Source organism: Symphalangus syndactylus, chromosome 5 (genome assembly GCF_028878055.3).
Source record: "Symphalangus syndactylus isolate Jambi chromosome 5, NHGRI_mSymSyn1-v2.1_pri, whole genome shotgun sequence".
NCBI classification, from domain to species: domain Eukaryota; kingdom Metazoa; phylum Chordata; class Mammalia; order Primates; family Hylobatidae; genus Symphalangus; species Symphalangus syndactylus.
The window spans coordinates 88412533-88436748 of NC_072427.2; the positions used below are offsets into that span (position 1 = coordinate 88412533).

General features: G+C 42.7%; 1 protein-coding gene across 8 annotated transcripts; it reads left to right on the plus strand.

The window, feature by feature from the left end:
• The first annotated feature begins 13 nt into the window (after positions 1–13).
• On the plus strand, positions 14–23493 carry ZBTB21 (zinc finger and BTB domain containing 21). Of its 8 annotated transcripts, XM_063639235.1 has the most exons (4): positions 26–202; positions 7444–8054; positions 16215–17830; positions 18434–23493. In XM_063639235.1, the coding sequence occupies exons 3-4, from the start codon at positions 16228–16230 to the stop codon at positions 19426–19428; spliced, it is 2598 nt and encodes an 865-aa protein (XP_063495305.1). In that variant the 5' UTR covers positions 26–202; positions 7444–8054; positions 16215–16227; the 3' UTR covers positions 19429–23493. The 8 variants fall into 8 exon arrangements, with proteins under 8 accessions (XP_063495302.1, XP_055135745.2, XP_055135748.2 ...); XM_063639232.1 differs by having other exon boundaries at positions 14–202; positions 16215–23493; XM_055279773.2 differs by lacking the exon at positions 7444–8054 and having other exon boundaries at positions 20–202.
• Positions 23494–24216: the final 723 nt, after the last annotated feature.

Consider the following 24216-nt stretch of genomic DNA (forward strand, 5'->3'; position numbering starts at 1 on the left):
CCCCTCGCCCCGCCCTCCGGCGCCCGGCGCCCAATCAGAGTGCCGCGCACGTGACGAGCGATGCCTGCGATGACCTCATCCCTGGTGTGGGATGACGTCAAATTCAAGATGGATGGAATCACAGCGGCAGCGGCGGCTGCGGCGCGCGCGAGCCGAGTGTGAGCGGAAAGGGGCCCGGCGTCTGCCTCGAGACTGAAGACCGGTGAGTAACTGTCACGCCCCTCGCTCGAGGAGAACTGCGGGGCCTCCTGGGAGGCTACAGCCTCCCCGCAAAACGCGGCCTTTCCTGACGTAACTCTGAGGTGATTTCTCTCCTCTTTTTTCTCCACCAGTGGGTTGCGGGCTCCGAGCGCTTCTGCGCGTGCGCGGGGCCTGGGCGCTCACCGAGCATGCCCCGGGTTCCCACGTAGCCGATTGTACCTTCACACTGCGCACGCTCCCTGCCCACACTTGGCCTCGCCCTCGCGAATGCGCATGCTCCATTCCCTCACGGGCTTCACTCCTCACCCTGGCCGAGCTGCCCCTGGGGTAGGGGACACGCCTGGCCCAGGCGCGCGCCCCGCGCGCGTAGCGGTTGAAACGCCTCGTGGAGAAGGGCGCGTTCTCCCGTTCCGGGCAGGGGTTGGGGGCCGGCGGCCCGGGCCGCGGTGTGCGCGCGGAAGCTGGCCGGCGGCCTTGGGGACCCCGCACCTGCCGCGACCCGCCGCTCCCTTCACGGTCCGGGACCCAGCCCCGCCGCCCCGTCCTCGGCCCGGTGGCCGGAGCGTGACCGCTCGTTGCCCGCCGGACGCTCCCTCCCCGCCCCCGGCCCCTCCCACGGACGCCTGGACCTCGCAGCGCGTTTCTTTCCCTCCAGAGCCCCTGCAGACCTTGTCTGGGACTTCCCGGCGGTCCCGCAGAGCACAGCACCCTCCGCTGGCCAGGAGCTCTGCTGCTCGGCCGGCGACCGTCTCCCCGCTGGAGGAGCCCCCTTGCCCCCGTCCGAGGTCTGCGGCTGGAGGGGCAGGGAGTCAAGACGCCGCCCGTGCCGGCCTTAGAGACGCCCGCGGCAGCCCCGCCACATCGCTTCTCGGCTTTTCGGGAACACGCCCCGTAGTCCATCCTCAGCGGCTCTTGCTTTTCCATCCTAGCACACCCCTGGGGGCTCGCACTCTGCCCCTGGTTGCTATGCGGTCCCAGCCACGAGGGCTCTGCGGTTCAGGAGAATTCTGCAAGAGCGCGTGTTCGGAGGCGGGATGTTTTTAGACAGGTGTCCCGGTGGGATTGCCTGACCGAGAGGACGGGGAAAGTTAGACTTCACACGGCCTGGGGTTTTTCCTTTCGTGCAAGCGCTCACAGCCCTGGCACCGAGCCTCCGAGGGCACGCGTGTATTACAAAATAGTCCAGCGATTGTTCACACGATGACCCTGAGTCCTCAATTAAGCAGCTTACATTATGGTCCTCATACCTTGTTAAAGAAGACAAGAAAGTGGGTTAATCCATTTTAGAAAGATTTCTCATGGAAAATTATCTTTTAAAGCTTTCCTCTTGTACTTGGAGTAAATCATGATCTCTAAGGACTAGTAGTCATTAAGTTTAAATTTAAGCACCCCTAAATATTGATGTTAAAAAGAAAGTCAAAATTTGTAGTGCTGGTTTACCTAAAAGTAACTTTTTGTTTATTTTTCCTTGTTAACACTATTGAAAGTATAATGTGCTTCATTCTGTTGAAATAGATGTTGAAGAAGATATAATCCTTGCCCTCGAGGAACTTACACTGTTGAATATTAGATGTGTACACTGGTAAGGAAAAATTGTAAATAACAAAACTGGGGTTAAGTTATTAAGAAGGTCTCTCGATGGAAATGAGATAATTAAAGGGACAATTTTTCCTTTTCTCTTTTTTTTTTTTTTGACGGAGTTTCACTCTTGTTGCCCCAGGCTGGAGTACAATGGCGTGATCTCGGCTCACTGCAACCTCCGCCTCCCGGGTTCAAGCGATTCTCCTGCCTCAGCCTCCTGAGTAGCCGGGATTACAGGCATCCGCCACATCGCCCAGCTAATTTTTTTTTTTTTTTTTTTTGTAAGTAGAGACGGGGTTTCACCCTGTTGGCCAGGTTGGTCTTGAGATCTCCTGACCTCATGATCCACCCCACTTGGCCTCCCAAAGTGCTTTGATTGCAGGCATGAGCCACTGCGCCCAGCCGAAGGGACAATTTTAGTTGTCCCCAAAGCCAATGGAAGTAGAGAGAGCAGATTATAAGCTATTTAAGAGCTTGGTTTGACCAGGTCACAGTGATAGGCTATAAGGGAAAGAGAAGAGATTTTAGGGGCTGGCAACACACCAAAGTAAATCGGGAATATGTGAGGACAAGCAGATGTGGGAGCAGGGACGAGAGGTGTGGAGTTTAAGTACCATGCTGGACCTGAGGATATACTGTGATGGAACCGTTCAGGAGGTACCTGACAGGCTGGAGCCTCAAGAGTCTAAGCAGAGATACAGATTTGGGAATCATCGTCAGCAGTGATTAAAGTCACAAGGTCTAATAGAAAAAGCAAAGAATACTGCCACGTGTTGGGGCTCTGTAACGGATGCTGGAGAAATAAAGGTGAGCCAGTCCAGGTCTTGAGCCTCAAGTTTGATGATTTCTCTCTTTGCCCAGTACCTAGCTTGCCAGGCCTTGTGCTGGGCATCAGGGATACGTGCGTGCAAACAAGGGTTCTTTCTTTAGGGAGTCCCTTGAGGGAGACACATGTAAAAGCAGATCAATTGAAAAAGTTGTGGTGTTATTACAGAGAGATGAAGTATTGTAGTTTAAATGACTCAGCTGCTGGCTAGGGGCAAATTACAAAAGCTTTGTAGAGTCAGTGACATTTCAACTGTATCTTTCGATAGAATGAGGCAAGTAAAGGAGAGGGGAGAGAGAGATTTTGGGTGGCAGAAGCTGTATATGCAAGTTTGTAGAGTAGATGGTAAGGAGTGTCCAATAAGGGTGGAGAGATGAATTGTAACCACAGTATGAAAAGTCTTGTATGCCAGTCTATAGTTTGGATTTTCTTTAGGAATAGAAAAATCAGTACGGTACTCTAAAGCGGGGCAGTGATGTAATATGCTTTACTTCAGCAAAACAACTAACAGCCATAATTTTCACTCCTGCATTTAATTGGAGTGAAGAGTAGAGAAAAATCAAATCTTTATTGTTGTGGAAGATAACATGCTGAGCGTTGATAAGAATGCCAAAAGATATTAAATAGATGATCAGTCTTTAAATAGCTTTCAGTCCTCGGGGAGACACAAATGACTGACAATAAAGGCAGTGAATAAACATGTAAATGGTGCTGAAGTTGAGGTATTTGCACATTATAAGCAGAAGTAGTCAAGGAAGATATGTTCATTTGCTTGGACTGCTGTAACAAAGTACTGCAGACTGGATGACTTAACAGATTTCTTTTCCCACAGTTCTGGAAGCTGGAAGTCCCAAGATGAAGGTGTCAGCAGAGTTGGCTTCTTCTGAGGCTTCTCTTTGGCTTGTAGATGGCATCTTCTTGTCCCTACTTGGTGCTTCCTCTGTTCGTGTCTTTTTGCTAACCTTCCTGTCCTGTAAGAACACCAGTTACATCAGTTTAGGGGTACCCTAAAGCCCTCATTTTAACTTAATTACCTCTTAGAGACCATGTTTCCAAGTATGATTACGTTCTCCAGGTACTGGAGGCTAAGTCTTTATCATATAAATTTGGGAGGGAAGAGTGGGGACACAATTCAACCCATAATGGAAGATTTTATGGAGGAGCTGGAACTTGACCTGAGCTTTGAAAGGTGATTAGTGTTCTGAGTAGTGTGCTGAGGAGGGGTTTAGGTAAGTTCTAGGACTTTCCAGATTGGGGAGTGGAAGAAGTCAGATGTGCAAGTTAGGTCTCAGAGATAGAGTATCTGGAGCAGGAAGGTATCACTAGGGAATAACTAAGGGAAAGAAAAAAAAATTTTTTTTTTTTTTGAGACGGAGTTTCGCTCTGGCTCAGCCGTCACCCAGTGGTGACTGGAGTGCAGTGGCACGATCTTAGCTCACTGTATCCTTCACCTCCCAGGTTCAAGTGATTCTCCTGCCTCAGCCTCTCGAAGCTGGGATTACAGGCATCTGTCACCACACCCGGCTAATTTTCATATTTTTAGTAGAGACAGGGTTTTACCATGTTGGCCAGGCTGGTTTCGAACTCCTGACCTCAAGTGATCCACCCGCCTTGGCTTCCCAAAGTGCTGGGATTACAGGCATGAGCCACCACGCCCGGCTAAGAAAATTTTAAAAGTCATTTGAAACCAGATTTTATAGAGCCCTTTAGTCATTGTTTTAAAAATTTTAGCCTAATGGAGAACAACTGTTTTTATTATTTTATTTTTAAACAGGATCAAAGTGGTTCTCTTCATTCAGATCTTAGGTCTCAGCTGAAATATTCCATCAAGGTATTTTCTGACCATCCTCTTTAGGCACTGCATCCAGCGATAGCACCTTATTTATTTCCACCATAACACTTAGCAGAATCTGAGGTTATCTTTTTTATTTGTTTCCTTAGCATCTGATTTCAATCTCACTAGAAAGTGGGGGTCTTGTCTGTTTGGTGCACCCCTATATTTCAGATAAATCTAACCATGCCTTGTACAAGATTGGAATTCAGTAAATAAGTTGAATTAATAATAGGAATATTTAATGTGTATGTTGAGTGAACGATCAAAGCTTTGTTCTAAGAAGCTCAGTCTAGAAGCTGTATTAGGATGGGTTTAGAAGGCATGACAGGAACAGTGAATACCACGTGGAAATATATTAGGGTTCTTTAATAACAAGAACAGAAACTGTCTGGCTTGAATGGAAAAAGTAGTTTATTGTAAAGATACAGGGTTGCTCTTGGACTTAAAAGAAAAACTAAAAAACTGGGCCAGGAAGAAGGACAAAAACCAAGCGAACTCCAGGAATCTATGTAGCAGGCACTAGCAAGGTTGCATTTTCAGGCCTCCGCTGAGATAAGTCAGCTTCGTTTATTTATTCCCTTTGTCATTCTTCTCAGGATTCATATTCCAAGGACAAAGTTTCTGACTGGTTTGGCTTTGGTTGTATGGTTAGCCCACAGGTAGGGGAGAGGAGCACATCAGGCTGTAGCACACAGTGGGACAAGAGCAGTTCTTCTATAGCAAAATCATGGGGCTGTTAACAGGAGGTGGAATGGCTGTGTAGTGGCTGGAAGAAAACAGCAAAGGCTGTGACCAGAGTCTGCTCTGCTAAGGTGCAAAGGAGCTTGAACTATGTTAGAGTAGGATCATTCTCCTGAATGTGGCCGAGAACAAACCATCAAACCAAAATCAAACCCCCTTGGTAGAGACTGAAAGTGTGGTGAAATGGAATACAAAATGGTAACATGACTCCTCTTGAAGGATTGGATAAGCTAGTCTAGGTTTGAAATCTGAGGATATTTGCATTGTCACCAAGTGAGTGATGATAAGACCAAAACTCAGAGGCAACTTCCTATCACCATCGAATAGTAAAATCCAATGGTAGGTGTTATGGCTAAATCCTGAGATGAGGGTTTGGGGATAAGCAGTCTGTGTGTGTGTGTTTATGTTCCAAAGTCAAATGTAGATGCTTTGTTGCTTTAACTAGGTGTTTGCCTTGTGTTACATGCATTCCCTCTTTTTTCTAGTATCATGATTGTTAGGACTATAGAAGCAATCCCCAACATTCCAAAGGACCCATGTTCCCAGAGTTGAAATCTAGGTTGATGCTGGATGTAAAGAGCCATTTTCCTGTAGAACTGGTAGTAGCAGTTTTGTGGCTAGTCTGGGAGCCAACTTAATTTATAATGTACCTTAGCTATGACACTAGTCCAAGTAGGTGAGATTATTTTGATCCCTTTCCATCTCTCTTTCTCAACCCCTCACTCACCCCCTGGTACCCTTCTGAGTGCCAACTCGTGCTTTGCTTTCTTCTGCTTCTATCACTAGATGCTCTATATTCGAAATTGCCTACCTTCCCTCTCCCTCAGAAATCTTAATTCCATACAACTGATTTAACACTCTATAAAGAGGAAAGTATTTGCATTGAATTAATTTATGTTAAGATACGAGGCTGGGTGCGGTGGCTCATATCTTACAGGTGGCTGGCCTGTAATCCCAGCACTTTGGGAGACCGTGGTGGGCAGATCGCCTGAGGTCAGGAGTTCGAGACCAGCCTGACCAATATGGTGAAACCCCGTTTCTACTAAAAATACAAAAATTAGCCAGTCCTGGTGGCTGGCGCCTGTAGTCCCAGCTACTTGGGAGGCTGAGACAGGAGAATTGCTTGAACCCAGGAGGCGGAGGTTGCAGTGAGCCAAGATCGTGCCACTGCACTCCAGCCTGGGTGACAGAGTGAGACTCCTCAAAAAAAAAAAAAAAGATGTGAGATATGAGTCCCCCACCCCCTTAGCATTTATTACCTGAGGAATTTGAAGTGATGGTATGAAATAATCTTCTGGAATCCAGTTCTGAAGGGTTTTGTAGCCATTCCAGGGAATTGAAAGTTGAGGCCAGGGCAAGCCCTTGGAAGGTTTTAAGCCCCAGCAAGGCCAGATGAGCATTTCTGAAAAGTGCCTGTAGTAGAAATGTAAAGAATGGAACCTTTAGTATCACAGGTTGACTATCCCTTATCTGAAATGCTTGGGACCAGAAGTGTTTCAGATTTCAGATTGTTTGGGATTTTGAAATATTCGCATTATACCCAGTGGTTCAGCATCCCTAATTCAAAAGTCCAAAATGCTCTAATGAGCCTTTCCTTTGTGCATCATGTCGTTGCTCAGAAAGTAGTTTTGGGTTTTTGGACTAGAGATACTCAGCTTGTATTATAATTGTCAAAGGAGTGATGAGTCCCAAGCCTTCCTTAGGACTGTTCACTCATAGTTAATAGTGAATAGTTCCCACTATTCACTCATGCACCCTCCTACGCCCTGGCCAAATTAATTGCTTCCTGGAATCAGTATCCCCATAGCATTCTTCACATCCTTTATTAATTATTATCTGTCCTACCACGGAAATGTGAGCTACAGGAGAACAAGAAGCAGGCCAGTTACTCATCTCCCCATCACCAGCACCTCTTGTATGCGTGGTGGGTAGCAGGCCCACACAAGCATCTGTGAGGGGAAGAGGAGAAGGAAGGAAGATGTGCATGCGCCACATGGGAAGTGCTGAACGTACTGGGGCTTTCAAACCTGTTGCCTCTTCTGTCCTTCATAAAAATCCTATGTAGTGGGTAGTGTTAGCCATGCTTAACAGGTAAGGAAACTAGTCAGAAAGGTTGAGTCATCTTTAGAAGGTTACATGCCTAATAGGTGGCAGAGCCAGGATTTGAGAGAAGTAGACTGATTTGAAAGGCTTTTCCATGGAACTGTAAGGTCCTCTGTGAATTGTTAACCATAAAGATTCTCTCATTTTGAAATTTCAGAAGACATGAAGTAGAAACAATGAGGCAGGCTTCGGGAAGCTATTTGCGTGCAAGGATCAAAGTGGCAAGCAAGCCGGCCCTATTTCAGAAACTGATTTTCCTGGGGGGTTTTCCTCTTAGTTTTTTCTGTTGCTCATAGATAGACCTTTTCTCCAAATTTCACCCACTTGTCTTTTAAGAGCTCCAAGGTTTTTCCGCCATGACTGAAGTGGCAGAACTTCTGCTGTGATGAGTCAGGTGGAGATGAGCCGTGGAAAGGAGGGGCGTAGACGGTGGTGGCAGCAGTGTGTGTTTATGTGTAAGATGCACTGCTTCTGTAAGTCGGAGGCCCTGATTACTCATAATGAAAACCTGCATGGAAATTTGGAGTGATGTGCCGGCAAACTTACCGATCTAGATCTGAAAAATACACTGAGGAGAAAGTACACCTGGCAACGAAGCTCGCCTTATCTGACAGCAGAAGAGCAGAGAAATAAAAAGTTTTTGAGGATTCGGTCTACACAGCCACCAGCCACAAACAGTCTTGCTGGATTATCTCGTGATCGTCAGCAGTTGTGATTTTCCCCCTTTTTACTTACATTCTTAATGGATGGAGCGTTTTATATTTTTAGGTAATTGTTAAGCTCAAATATACTGTCATTAAAATACAAAAATTGAATAGTTAATTGTCTGTTTGCAGCCAGACTAGGAAAGCGTACATTGTTTTCAAAGCTTAATAATTGGATTAAAATGTAAAAAAAAGCAAGGGCCTTAATGTGAAGGTGAGGGATCTGCATCTCCCAGCTACCCCTCTCTCCTATCTAGACATCTAGAGTCTCTAGATCCTGGGGTATTGGGGAGAATGGACAATGTTGCTTTCCTGTGCAAGATCCTCAGATGACATATTTTAGCCCCCAAGACGCTCATGCCTCCCTCTTCCTCCAGCCTCATGGGCATTTCCTCCCCTATGTGTACCTTTACCTTTCACCAGACAAAGCCACCTGTGGTTCCCTTGGATTCCTCCTGCTCTGTCTTGTCTCTGTAGTGTTGCATGTACTGCAGCCCAGCCAGCTGATGTGAATCCTGCCTTGCTACTTATTATCTGTCTGACACTCAGAATGTTACTTAACCCTCTGTGCCTCAGTTTTCTCATCTGTAGAATGGAGATAATAATAACACCTAACTCCTAGGGTTGATGTCAATATCGAGTTAATACATTAAAAGTGTTTACTTTTGTGTATGTGGCAGAATAAGCACCCAAATTATAGCTGTTATTGAGTACCTAGTTACTGTTCTACTGAATGGAATGGAAAATAAATACTCGTCCGTTGAAATGTCCTTCATCCTTCCTATCCTTTCCCGGCATTCCCTATAAAACTTTCTTTGTAGAACGCCCTTCCTGGCCTCCATCTCACCTGGCTCTGATGCCTGTCATCCATACTGCGTCTGTACCTCTGCAAACATCCTATCTGCTGCTCAGCATACTGGACTAGGCTGATGAATTGACCTGTCCTCTTCCTGTGCAAGACCTTAAGCTCCATGAGGCAGGGCCATACTTGTTAAATTGATATCTTCCATGTCTGGAAGGGTTCTAGCACACACTAGACAGATGCTAGCCATAAGTCTATAACTGTCTGGGTGACCTTAGGCAAATGACTTGACCTCTCAATGCCTCAGTTGTCTCATTTTTAAAAAGGATTGATGACACTGTCTAGTTCAGAAGATGATACAAGAATTGGAAGAGGAAACTAGAGGCAGTGTCGTGTAGGGGTTAAGAGCTTAGCCTCTGGATCCAAGCCAGCTGATGTGAATCCTGCTCTGCTACTTATCTCTATGATGTTGAGCATGTTACTTGACCTTCTGTGCCTCAGTTTTCTCATCTGTAAAATGGGGATGATAATAGTACCTACCTCCTATGGTTGATGTAAATATTGAGTTAATACATAAAAAGTGTTTGCTTTTGTGTATGTGACAGAATAAACACCCAAATTTTAGCTGTTAAGTACCTAGTTACTGTTCTACTGAATGGAATGGAAAATAAATACTCTAAAGTTATTCTGCACTTGTGTATCAGGAATTTGGACATCTCGAGGCACTTTTCAGGCAGGTGTGATGGCTCTAAATGGAGGTTATAGGAAAGTTAAGTTTTAAATCCCCAATAATTTTCAGGGACAGTGAGTATTTCTTTTACAACTTAACTTTGAGTGACTTTATTTTTGTCCCCTAGTTCATAGATGTTTTCATCCAAAGAAGATAGAAGTCTGTGATCCAAGAAATTTGAAGCATGACTTAGAACAGAAATAGGGATCATGATACTTTGAATAATGCATAAAGAAGGAAACCTTTCTAAACAAAAGGGACACAAATGTTGCTTTTTTGGCAACAGGATGCATACGGTCTGTGGAATACCATTTGCTTCAGGTCCAGGGATGTAGAAAACTCCCCTTGGTTTAGTCTTCACGCTAAAGGGCCAGGACAAGCCGTTGGAAGGGAGGTTTTAATGTGAAGTGGTTAGCCTTTACCTGTGCTTCAAGTTCTGTTTGTGTGTTAGTTTGGATTCCCCCAAAAGTAGACCCCAAGACAAGGATTCAGAGGTAGATGTTTATTTGGGAACTGATCCCAGGAAGCACAAGAAAGGAAGTAGGGACCAGTAAGGCAGAGATGGAGGGTCATAAAGGGTACATTGATGAACAGGTTTCTGCTCACATGTAGGATATCAAAACTGAATTCTTTAAAAAATCTGAACTCCTGGTTTTTCTGTCAAACCCCATCTCTCCTAAGGATGCCCTTCCAGTTATTTTGGCAGAATACTTCACACCTTCTGTTTTCTCCTGTAGTCTGTCCACTAGAAATCCTAATGACTCTGCCTTTACCTCTGTTGCTACCACCCTGGTCCCAGCCACCATCCTCTCTCATCCAGGTCATTACAGTGGACTGCAGGCTGGCCCGCAGCTTCCCCCCTAACCTACCCTCTGTTGTCTAATCTCAACAACAGAGCCAGAGCAATCCTTTGGAAATGTAATTCAGGTCTTTGTCATTCCTCTGCTCAGAATCTTCAATGGCTGTCCATTTCATCCATAGTAAAAAATAGTTCTTCTGGAGGTCTCCCAGCCCTAGACAGTCTTACTTCTTATTGCGTCTCAGATGTCATCTTGCATGGCTCCCAGCACACACTGCTCCAGCCCTCCTGTTGCCTTAGCTTCTCCCTTTGTTGTGATGTTCTTCCTCCATTTATTTCCATGGCTCATCCCTTGCCTCCTTCACACCTTCTGTGATCCCATTTTGATGAATGAATGATATGAGAAGTTTCTGGTACAGTTTGTAGTGTAGGTTCCTGTACAGTTAGGTGCTATATAAATGGTAGCGACTATTATTATCTTATTTAGTTCCCACAATAGCATTATGTGGTAGCTGCTAGTATTATCCTTATTTTATGGCGAGGTAAACTGAGGCTCAAAGAGGTTGGTTAGCCTAGAACAGTGGCTCTCAAAATATTTTGACTGACCCACAGGAAGGAATACATTTTACATCTCAATCCAGTCCATGCTTGCTTATGTGGATATGTACATATATATAATAGAAACAAAAGTTTCTCAAGCTCATAATTAGCCTTATGACATTTGATGCATTCTGATATTTTCTACTCTGTCCTAGTCATTTATTTTTTAGTTGCTAGTTTTAAACCACCAAGTTGAGTTTAAGAACCCCTTTTGACAAAGACTATCCAAGCCTTTAATTCTGTATCTTTAATTCTGTGTTACAGCTTTTCCCTGTGGCAACATCTGAACTAGCTTTGTCAAAAATTATTAGTGCCAAAAACTCCTCAGTACCCAGCTGAGTCAATATGTGTAACATTATAAGCTTATGTCTTTTTCTGCTGACCTCTGTAAAAGATGGTAAGGGTTTCTTCATACGAATAGATGTAAAGAAAGTATAGTAGGATTAAGGAAAATTTAAATGACTAACAGAAGAAAAAGGAAGGGAAATTATCAAGTAGTCACAAATAGAATAATTTTTTAAAAAGAAGAATTAAAATTTACCATTTACTTTGAAAGGATGGTAGTTGGGAATGGACAGAAACTTGGTACAGTCTGACCAGAGCAGTTGTTTGTGGACAGGCTAAAGGCATCATCTCTAGAAGAAAAGTCCTGTGTCTCAGTCAGTTAAATTGAGTCTCATCTTATCAGGGAGTCAGAAGGAATTGTATACCGCGTGTGGCCACTCCCAGGTTGACAGCCTAGGAGACTCTGGGCTCTTCCTGAAGAGCCTGGCAGCTGGGGTAACCAGCAAAGGCCAGAAGAGAACCTACAAATGTGCTGGGGTCAAGTTTGGTTCATCTACAGTTTGCCTGCTAGAGAAAGATAAAACCGTCACAAATATTCTTAGTTACTTGGGATACATGTAATCTTAAAAATAAACGTCTTTAACAATATTTGAAAGAAAATACGGCATTATAAAATGAAAGGGATGAGCCAGGTGCGGGGTCTCACGCCTGTAATCCCAGCACTTTGGGAGGCTGAGGCAGGCGGATCATGTGAGGTCAGGAGTTCGGGACCAGTCTGGCTAATGTGGTGAAACCCCATCTATACTGAAAATATAAAAATTAGCTGGGTGTGGTGGTGCATACCTGTAATCCCAGCTACTCAGGAGGCTAAGGCAGGAGAATCGCTTGAACCCAGGAGGCAGAGGTTGCAGTGAGCCAAGATTGAGCCATTGCACTCCAGCCTGGGCAACAGAGCGAGATCCTGTCTAGAAAAAAAAAAAAATGAAAAGGATGAGGTGTTAGAGGAACAGAAGCCTAAATAAGGGGTCAAATACACAGAGTCAGGCATTGTCTCTGCATGAAATGGCTTTGTCTGCATCGAGAGTATGGTGGGGTTAATCTGCCCTGTTTCTTTGATGCTGAATTAGATGCCTATTAATCCTGCAGTTTCTGAAAGTTAAGTGCACATTTGTTGAGTTTTCTTTAGATGAATTCTTTGCAACAACCCTGCAAGAGGAGGGCACAGTTGTCATTCCCGTCTCAGGTGAGGGACCTGCCACACCGAGAGGCTAACAAATACCCAAGGACAATCAGCCAGCCTGCAAGGAGCTGGCATCTCAACCCAAGTGTCTGGCACCAGAGCTTGCACTCTACCACTAGGCCTCCTCTTCTCATGTTTAGATTTGAAGAGCATTTCAGTGAAATCTCAGTTTAAACTCTTTAATTAAATTTAGAACTAGGCTAAAGTTTCCTTTGTGCTATTGCTGAAAATGTGATTTGGTAAGAAAATAGTATTCATGAGATTGCAAGGCAAATAGCATAAGAAAACAAACTTCTTTTATTCTTCAACATTTGATCTTTTTTTTTGTTTTTTTGAGATGACGTCTCTCTGTCACCCAGGCTGGAGTGCAGTGGTGCAATCTTGGCTCACTACAACCTCCACTTCCCAGGCTTAAGTGATTGTCATGCTTCAGCCTCCTGAGTAGCTGGGATTACAGGCGCATGCCACCACCCTCGGCTAATTTTTGTACTTTTAGTAGAGATGGAATTTCACCATGTTGGCCAGGCTTGTCTCGAACTCCTGACCTCAAGTGACCTGCCCCTTTTGGCCTCCCAAAGTGCTGGGATTACAAGCGTGAGCCACTGTGCCTGGCGCAAACACTTTCATTAGTAATTAGCAAATAATTTTTCTCTTTCCAAATTCTTTCTATTTTTAAAGGTCTCTTGGCCAAGCTCAGTGGTTCATGCCTGTAATCCCAACACTTGGGGAAGCTGAAGCAGGAGGATCTCTTGAGCCTACGAGTTGGAGACCAGCCTGAGCAACATAGTGAGGCCCCATTTATAAAAATAAAAATAAAAAAAATTACCCAGGTGTAATTAGTCCATTTTCACAATGTTAATAAAGACATACCTGAGACTGGGTAACTAACAAAGAAAAAGAGGTTCAGTGGACTCACAGTTCCACCTGACTGGGGAGGCCGTGTAATCATGGCAGAAGGCAAGGAGTGCAGGGCACATCTCACATGGTGGCAGGGAAGAGAGAACTTGTGCAGGGGAACTCCTCTTTATAAAACCATCAGCTCTCCTAAGATTTATTCACTATCACAAGAACAGCATAAGAAAGACGTGCCCCCATGATTCAGTTACTTCCCACTGGGTCCCTCCCAGATGTGGGGAATTGTGGGAGCTACAATTCAAAATGAGATTTTGCTGGGGACACAGCCAAACTGTATCATTCCACTCCGGGCCCCTTGCAAATCTCATGTCTTCACATTTCAAAACTAGTCATGCATTCCCAAGTGTCCCCCAAAGTCTTAACTAATTTCGGCATTAACTCAGAAGTCCACAGACCAAAGTCTTGTCTGAGACAAAGCAAGTCCCTTCCGCCTATGAGCCTGCAAAGTCAAAAACAAGTTAGTTACTTCCCAGATACAGTGGGGGTACAGGCATTGGGTAACTACAGCCATTCCAAATGGGAGAAATTGGCCAAAACAGAGGCTTACAGGCCCCATGCAAGTCTAGAATTCAGCAGGGCAGTCAAATCTCAAAGCTCCAAAATGATCTCCCTTGACTCCATGTCTCACATCCAGGTCAAGCTGATATAAGAGGTGGGCTCCCATGGTCTTAGGCAGCTCCGCTCCTGTGGCTTTGCAGGGTATAGCCCCCACTCCTGGCAGCTTTTATGGGCTGGCATTGAGTGTGGGTTTTGCAGGCACACAGTCCCAGCTGTCGGTGTATCTACCAGTCTGGAGGATGGTGGCCCTCTTCTCACAGCTCCACTGGGCAGTGCCCCAGTGGGGACTCTGTGTGGGAGCTTCAACCCCACATTTCCCTTCTGCATTGCCCTAGCAGAAGTTTCTCCATGAGGGCCCTGCCCCTCATGGAGGGGACGCAGCCCTGCAGCAGACTTCTTCCTGGACATACAGGTGTTCTCATACATCCTCTGAAATCTAGGCGGAGGTTCCCAAACCTCAGTTCTTTACTTCTGCACACCTGCAGGCTTAACACCACATGGAAGCTGCCAAGGCTTGGAGCTTGCACCATCTGAAGCCATGGCCCAAGCTGTACTTTGGCCCCTTTCAGCCATAGCTAGAGCATATGGGACACAGGGCACCAAGTTCCTAGGCTGCACGCAGAAAGGGGTCCCTGGGCCTGGCCCACGAAACCATTTTTTCCTCCTAGACCTCTGGGCCTGTGATGGGAGGGGCTGCTGCAAAGGTCTCTGACATGTCCTGGAGACATTTTCCCCATTGTCTTGGTGATTAACATTCAGCTCCTCCTTACTTAGGCAAATTCCTGCAGCCAGTTTGAATTTCTCCTCAGAAAATGGGATTTTTTCTATCATACTGTCAGGCGGCAACTTTTCCAAGCTTTTATTCTCTACTTCCCTTATAAAACTTAATGCCTCTAACAGCACCTGAGTCACCTGTTGAATGCTTTGCTGCTTATAAATTCCTTCTGCCAGATATCCTAAATCATCTCTCTCAAGTTAAAAGTTCCATAGATCTCTAGAGCAGGGGCAAAATGCCACCAGTCTCTTTGCTAAAACATAACAAGAGTCACCTTTGCTTCAGTTCCCAACAAGTTCCTCATCTCCATCTGAGACCACCTCAGCCTGGATTTCATTGTCCATATCATTATCAGCATTATGGTCAAAGCCATTCAGCAAGTCTCTAGGGAGTTCCAAAGTTTCCCACTCAAAACTGTTCCAGCCTCTGCCTATTACCCAGTTCCAAAGTCACTTCCACATTTTCGGGTATCTTTTCAGCAGTGCCCCACTCTACTGGTATCAATTTACTGTATTAGTCCATTTTCACACTTCTAATAAAGACATACCCAAGACTGGGTAACTTACAAGAAAAAGTAGTTCAATGGACTCACAGTTCCATGTGGTTGGGGAGGCCTTATAATCATGGTGGAAGGCAAGGAGGAGCAAATCACATCTCACATGGCAGCAGAGAGGAGAGAACTTGTGTAGGGGAACCCCTGTTTATAAAATCATCAGATTTCATGAGGCTTACTCTCATGAGAAAAGCACGAGAAAGACCCACCCCTGTGATTCAGTTACCTCCCACTAGGTCTCTCCCACAACATGTGGGAATTGTGGGAGTTACAATTCAAGAGGAGATTTGGGTGGGGACACCACCAAACTGTATCACCTGGCAAGGTGGCATGTGCTTGTGGTCCCAGCTACTCAGGAGGCTGAGTGGGAGGATTACTTGAGCCCAGGAGGTTGAGGCTGCAGTGAGCCATCATGGTGCCACTGCACTCCAGCCTGGGTGACAGAGAGATACCCTGTCTCAAAATAAAAAAAAAAAGGGTCTCACAAGACCTGCTTTGCAACCAATTGTTAACAGTTCACATTATGTTTAAGTATATGTAGTAATAAAGCTGATTTTCTTTCAGAATTATAGACTTCAGGGGTTTTGATAATTCGTACTTGTTTTGTGAATTGATAAGGAATAGTGCCAAGCATCAAATGGATAAGGACCCTAAATAATAAACCTTTATTTTCAAATATTGCTTCCATATCCACCTGCCAAGTTCTGGCAGCCTTTTTGATGGTATACAAATGCCTATGTTATAGTTCCTGCAATTCTTCTATTTTAATGAGGACCTACTTAAACCACGAGACTTATTTTACATTTTCACCATTATTTAAATAAGATTGTTCATTCATAGAGCTTCTGTCAGCCTACGATCTGCTGAATATTGGTACCTATGCAAAGACAGCTGATGTTCCCTGCTCTTGAGGAGGGGGGAACTTTTCACTGCAATATCTGTGGTAATTTTACATTTTGTCTTTTAGATAAACTCAAGCCATGGAGGGATTACTGCATTACATCAACCCCGCACACGCCATTTCTCTCCTAAGTGCCCTGAATGAGGAGCGTCTCAAAGGACAGCTGTGTGATGTGCTGCTGATTGTTGGAGACCAAAAATTCCGAGCTCATAAAAACGTCTTGGCTGCCAGCAGCGAATACTTTCAGAGTTTATTCACAAATAAGGAAAATGAGTCACAAACTGTATTTCAGCTTGACTTCTGTGAGCCAGATGCTTTTGATAATGTTTTAAACTACATTTATTCTTCCTCTCTATTTGTTGAGAAGTGCAGCCTTGCTGCTGTGCAAGAACTTGGCTATAGTCTTGGGATTTCCTTTCTGACTAACATCGTTTCTAAAACACCTCAAGCCCCCTTTCCAACGTGTCCTAATAGAAAAAAAGTGTTTGTAGAAGATGATGAAAACAGTTCTCAAAAGAGAAGTGTCATTGTTTGTCAAAGTAGAAACGAAGCACAAGGAAAAACTGTTAGTCAAAATCAACCTGATGTAAGCCATACTTCCCGGCCCTCTCCTAGCATTGCAGTCAAGGCCAATACCAATAAGCCACATGTCCCAAAACCAATTGAACCACTTCACAATTTGTCATTAACTGAAAAGAGTTGGCCGAAAGATAGTTCTGTGGTATATGCAAAGTCTCTTGAGCATTCTGGATCTTTGGATGATCCTAATAGAATCAGTTTGGTGAAAAGAAATGCAGTGTTGCCTTCAAAGCCTCTGCAAGACAGAGAAGCTATGGATGATAAACCAGGTGTGAGTGGTCAGCTTCCAAAAGGAAAAGCTCTAGAGCTGGCTTTGAAGAGACCACGGCCACCTGTTTTGTCTCTTTGTAGCTCATCAGAGACTCCCTATCTATTAAAAGAAACTAACAAAGGAAATGGTCAAGGTGAAGATAGAAACTTGTTGTACTATTCAAAGTTAGGCTTAGTGATCCCATCCAGTGGATCTGGTTCTGGAAACCAAAGCATTGACAGGAGTGGCCCACTTGTTAAGAGTCTCCTCAGACGGTCATTGTCGATGGATAGCCAGGTTCCTGTCTATTCACCTTCCATAGATTTGAAATCTTCCCAGGGATCATCTTCGGTGTCCAATGATGCACCAGGGAATGTGTTGTGTGCTTTATCTCAGAAGTCATCTTTAAAAGATTGTAGTGAAAAAACAGCCCTAGATGACAGGCCTCAAGTGCTACAACCGCATCGCCTCAGGTCCTTTAGTGCTTCTCAGTCAACAGACAGGGAGGGAGCCTCCCCTGTGACTGAGGTGCGCATAAAGACTGAGCCCAGCAGCCCGCTGTCGGACCCCACGGACATCATCCGCATCACTGTGGGAGATGCGGCAGCAACAACAGCTGCCTCATCTTCGCCGGTCACGAGAGATCTGTCTCTGAAAACAGAAGATGACCGAAAAGACATGAGCAGACTCCCAGCAAAAAGGAGGTTCCAAGCGGACCAAAGATTGCCGTTTAAGAAGTTAAAGGTGAATGAGCATGGGTCTCCTGTGTCAGAAGATAATTTTGACGAAGGCTCAAGCCCTACTCTCCTTGATGCAGATTTTCCAGATTCTGATTTGAATAAAGACGAATTTGGTGAGTTGGAGGGGACGAGACCAAACAAAAAATTTAAATGCAAACATTGCCTTAAGATCTTTAGATCAACAGCAGGTCTTCACCGTCATGTTAACATGTACCATAACCCAGAAAAGCCCTACGCTTGTGACATCTGTCACAAGAGGTTTCACACCAACTTCAAAGTGTGGACACACTGTCAGACCCAACACGGCATAGTGAAGAACCCATCACCAGCCTCTAGTTCACATGCTGTTTTGGATGAAAAATTCCAAAGAAAGCTGATTGACATAGTGAGAGAGAGAGAAATTAAGAAGGCCCTGATCATTAAGTTAAGGCGCGGCAAGCCTGGTTTTCAGGGACAGAGTAGCTCCCAAGCGCAGCAAGTCATCAAGAGGAACTTGAGATCTCGAGCCAAAGGAGCTTACATTTGTACTTACTGCGGAAAAGCGTACCGCTTTCTCTCTCAATTTAAGCAGCACATAAAAATGCATCCAGGAGAAAAACCCCTTGGAGTAAATAAAGTTGCTAAACCAAAAGAGCATGCTCCTCTTGCAAGTCCAGTAGAAAACAAGGAGGTTTACCAGTGCCGCCTCTGTAATGCTAAGCTCTCTTCTCTCCTAGAGCAAGGAAGCCACGAGCGGCTGTGCCGGAACGCGGCCGTCTGCCCTTACTGCAGCCTCAGGTTTTTCTCGCCCGAGCTGAAGCAAGAACACGAGAGCAAGTGTGAGTATAAGAAGCTGACCTGCCTCGAGTGCATGCGCACCTTCAAGTCCTCTTTCAGCATCTGGCGGCACCAGGTTGAAGTCCATAATCAGAACAACATGGCACCCACCGAACACTTTTCTTTGCCCGTTTTGGACCACAATGGTGATGTGACTGGTTCTTCAAGGCCCCAATCCCAGCCTGAGCCCAATAAAGTAAACCACATTGTCACCACAAAAGACGACAACGTGTTCAGTGATTCTTCAGAACAAGTTAACTTTGACTCGGAAGATTCCTCTTGTCTCCCTGAAGACCTTAGTCTTTCCAAGCAACTGAAAATCCAAGTCAAAGAGGAGCCTGTGGAGGAGGCTGAAGAAGAGGCAGCCGAGGCCAGCACAGCCCCCAAAGAAGCGGGTCCTAGCAAAGAAGCCAGCCTGTGGCCCTGCGAGAAGTGTGGGAAGATGTTCACGGTGCACAAGCAGCTGGAGCGTCACCAGGAGCTTCTGTGCTCTGTGAAACCATTTATTTGTCACGTGTGCAACAAAGCTTTTCGCACTAATTTTCGACTCTGGAGTCACTTCCAATCGCACATGTCTCAGGCTTCAGAGGAGTCGGCGCATAAGGAATCTGAGGTGTGCCCTGTTCCCACAAACTCTCCCTCTCCACCACCTCTGCCACCGCCACCACCACTGCCCAAGATCCAGCCTCTGGAGCCTGACAGCCCCACAGGCCTGTCTGAAAACCCAACTCCAGCCACAGAAAAACTGTTCGTGCCCCAAGAATCAGACACCCTTTTTTACCATGCCCCACCCCTTTCAGCAATCACATTTAAAAGACAGTTTATGTGTAAACTTTGCCACAGGACATTCAAGACTGCATTTAGTCTTTGGAGTCACGAACAAACACACAATTGAAAGACCAACACTTTTTACCTATGGGAGGCAGTCCCCAGATTTCAACCTGAATTGTGAAATGTGTCATAAGAAACAAAATATTTTTTAAACAAGAATAATAAAGGTTGGAGATCGTTACGCTTGAAATTAAGTTTGAGACAAATTGATCATTGCTTAGTAATGTCCTTAATCAACTTTAGAAATACACCTTTTAAAATATTGTGGTTCTGGACCTTACAAGAACAAGATGGTTCGATTTCGTTAATGTTGAAATTGGATTAGTCTTGATTGTGTGCATGGTTCCTCATTCCATGGTGTCAGTATAATCATTTAATTGAGGTTTTTGGTTTTTTATTAATTAGTGGAATACTATCGAAGTATTCCTTCTTTTGATTATTTTAGACACTTGAGTTCTAGTTAAATCTTAACCATGTTCTTAAGTCCAAAATATATCAGGAAGAAGTGGAGTAGTTTGCAGTATTGATTTATATCTTAGACTACTTTAGCAATAAAAGATAAATCTCAACTTTAATAAGTTATCCTGACACTTGAGAAAAATAAATATTTGGTATTTTGTGGTCATGTAAAACTTCTTTTTGTATGAAAATTGTGAGAAATTTAAATCAGCAATAGTAACACTTAGATTTTTATAAACTAACAAAAACTTGCTGTCAGTCAATATAATAAATGATAGTTAAACTCTAAGGAAGACCTGGGAAATGAAAACAATTTATGGAAGTCCCCTACGGTCAGTTTATAAGGGCTTCAGTAGTGATAGACATTGTTATAAAAACCTGTATCATGTTACATGTACACTGCACCAGAGTCTAAATTCAGACCAGCATTTGAAGGACTGCACAAATTTCATTTCCTCTGATTTATGCTGTCACAAATGGAAAATCTGAGTGTAGTTAGGACAAAAAGCTAACCATATGGCACTAATTTTGATTTTAACATTAGTATAACAAATAAGGTTGGGACATGTATTTAAATAGATCCCAGACACTCAAGAGTTAGCACAGCTGATCTAAAATTCTAAATTACCATTTACTTCCAGATAGAGCAGAGGAGAAACACCTCACTGCAGTTTCAACATGCTTTCTAAGAACAATAAATACGACATACACATTTTCCTGCCTCTCTCTTGTGACAATTTCTGTTAGAATTTGTTGAGGGTCTGGTGGTTAAAATCATGGGCAAGGCCATTCTCTACATCATTGCTTAATATTTCAAAAATAGGTATTAGAGCACTATCAGTGGTCCAAAATTAGTTTTAGCTACTTATTTTGGTCCATGGGTTTTGGGCTTTTCAAAGAATACTATGTATAATTTGTAATTAAAAGCCTTTCAGTAGGATATCCAAAGTTCAATGTGTTTCAAAAGGGAAAATTTTTACTTTTGGGGGTGGGAGTTAGATGTATTAAAAAAATGAAACTACAAAATCCTTTTAAGAAAGTAATACCAATTTAGACTCTAGTTTGTGTTACAAAGTATTCTTTCATATTTTTTTAAAAGCCAACTACTGTCATTAACAAATAATTTTAAATTTGTGCTCTAGCAGAAAATAACTCTGTACCCATCAATCTTATTGCCAACATTCCATACCAGTGTTAGGAAAGATATTCTCATTTTTTTTATTGAACCAGACATTTTTATAAAATACTGATTGACTTTGTACATTATGGATATTATATATAAAATTTTGCCTTGTATTCCTTCACTTGAAAAAACTCCAAAATTCCACAATATTTTAGTAGTTACTTCCTATTCTTTCTTAAATTTGATGGAGAAGGGAAAATAAATTGCAGTTATTGATTCTTGCCATCTTTGTTTTCTTAAAGAAATCTATGCATTTTAAGGATAAAACTAAAGCATATGGCTTTACATGAAACATCAAGATGGATTATTGTACATTGAATTCATTCCGTGTGTAATGTGGTATTTCTTACTCTGACCATCTTGGTAGCTGTCACTTCAAAAGAAGACAGTTTCCCTGAGTAATCATCACCTACATGGCCGTTAGAGTATCTGTCGGTGATAATTCCATGATACAGAGTATCTTGGCATTATAAATTCAGTATCCCAGGACTTGAACCTTTATGCTACATTTTCGAAGATTTTTTAAAAATAATATTGTTAATCAGTAAAAAAAAAAAAAAAATATTTTTGATCTAAACATAGGTTCTGCATATCTGTTAGATTTTAAAAATGACTGGTGTTTTGTCTTCACATTTTTGTCTAAGCAAGGAATATAAGATTTCAAATAAAATTTTGAACCAAAAACATTTATAATGCCGTTCTGGTTTTTCTATTACTTTTTATACTATACTTTAAAAGCATTAGGCTGAAAGAGTTTATTTTGGTGGTCAAAAAAATATGCTTCCACTCATGTAACTATTTTAAATGTTAAGAAGTAAAATAATGAAAGATACGTTAATTACTTTATTCAGTAAAGTTTTTTAAGAATGTTTATCTCAGCCAGTAGGCAAATACTTGGTGTAAAACAAGTTGGTCTTAAATTGTTGCAACTCATTAGCTAGTGAAGATATTCATGTAAATATCTTTTAGGATTGTAATTAATTTTGAAAATGTAGAAAGCTCTTTATTCCATGTAAGTATGCAGGATGCCTGCTTTTTTATGCAGTTGTGGAAAGAATGTAAAATGTTTTAATATATTCTTTGTTAATCTGAGAACTTGATATTGAATTGTTTTCTTTATGTGGGAGAAGGAAGGAGTAACCTAAAACATGTTTTTATCACTCAAAGTAAGCAATGGAGATAACAAATATTGTTCATTTTAACAGTAATATTTGAAGATTTGTAGAATATTCACCTTTAAAACTAGTTAGAATGCATTTATAATTTTACCAGAATATACAACTAACAATTCAACAGTGGTGTTCTTTGCATTTGTGGGGAGATGTGTGATGTTCTTGGTTTTCTGGTTTGGAATGGAACGTTTATAGCCTTGCCTGTAAAAATGTGCCCCAGCACTTAATTAGTGACCGTTTGAATCCATAGGTAGTCCCACTGGTGCTAATGAGAGTAGCTGCTGTGAAACAGGAATAAAATGTGTCTGTTCACGGAGGTGCAGTGTGGCTGCATCTACAAGGCCAACTGTCTGATCAGGGTGAGGGAGAGATGGAAGAATTAACAGATCTAAAGTTGGCCTTTGTTGTCTCAAATTGGGTTTGTACACACATGCATGCATGTGTGTATACAACTGTAATCTGGAACTTCAGGAAGTAAAATTATTTGAAGTTTCTTAGTAAAAAGTAATTAGGTATAATTCCAAATAGATTTCTGTATAAATTGTATCTAACTGGATCAGTTTGACAAATTTATGATGTCTCAGTGATGTTTCTGCAATAATTGTGAAATGCATTATTGATTTAAATAATGCTAACACATACTCTTTAAAAGTGTTCTTTAACACTGACTACTAAACTTTAAGTTTTAAAAAATAGATTTTCATTTATGGCTTTTTGTGGTTTTAGCACTTTAAGAAGTTTAATTTTTTGTAATTTTTAATATGCTCTTTCAGTGCATCTCAGCGGGTACTCCAGCTTATGGCATTCCCATGTGACTGGGGAGAAGACAAAATTGGTGTTTAGATTCTGGAGGAGAAGAAATGAGTTACGATGTCAGGTGTTTTTAAAAATTCCTTTTAGAGACAGTCTTTTGGGAACCAAAGTATTTTACTGTAAATCTTTAAAATAACAGAATTCAGTGCTGTTTCATTTGTTAATGCTGTCCAGATTTTTCACACAGTTATACTCGGTTAATACTAATTTTCAGAACATTAGTCCAAGGCTATTTCAAGTTTTCCATTGAATATATGCTTATGGTTAAAAGAAAAACGAATGGTTTTATAATTCTGTATATTTTGTCATATGCCTTAGAGTAAGTCATTTTTCCATTTTACTTAGGAATAAGCTTTTTCGAACTGAAAATTCATGGTAAAATAGGATTTCTATCTAATGTTAATCCATTGCTTATTTGTATTCAATTCTATTGTCTACAGTTTGCTTAAGTGTTGACTAAGAATGATTGGAGTCAATAAATTTGTACTGTATTTTGCTTTGAGTCAGTCTCAATGGTATACTCTGTACTTTGATAGTAACCATGTGTAGCATTTACATTTATGAAAGTAAAGTTAAAATCTTCCTATTTGGGTAATGTGAATAGCTGTGAGAGATTTAATTTTCCCCCGTTCCAGGTTGCTTATAGAATTAAGGTTGTATTAAAGCTTTAGTTATTTGGGCACCGCAAATACACGATGATTAAAACCAGATAGGCAACCATCTTTGCTCATCTGCCCTTTCCTTTACTGTTCGAACTGGTAGTTTTTAAGTTGATGGGGCAGCGGGGTAAATGCAGAAAAAGAACGTTTTTAAGTACCCTGCATTGATATTTCTGCATAGCAATTGATAAACGAGTTTTATTTGATAATCTAAAGAATTTAATGTCATAGCTTTTTTTTCATTCTAATGAGGCTTTTCTGTAAAACCGGGGTATATCTTTTTTTTAATTTTATTAGCTCTCCCTGTAACGTGAACAGCTGAACTGTAGATAATCAAGTTAATGCTACCAAGCTGACTGGAAAATGAAGAATTAGAAGGTACAGGGACCCACAGTGGGTTGATCAGTGCTGATTCTCACCTGCTTGGACTCGCACTTCTTGGCTTCTGACGATTCTGTTTTCCTTTGCTGATATCCTAAACTAGCCTTTCTCGGGAGCCTCTGCCCAAAGTGTCTGGAACACACTGTACCAGGAACAAATTTTATATATATATTATATATAAATAT

Coding starts and splice junctions, on each gene's coding strand:
- ZBTB21 (XM_063639232.1), top strand. CDS start 16,228: ATGGAGGGATTACTGCATTACATCAACCCCGCACACGCCATTTCTCTC.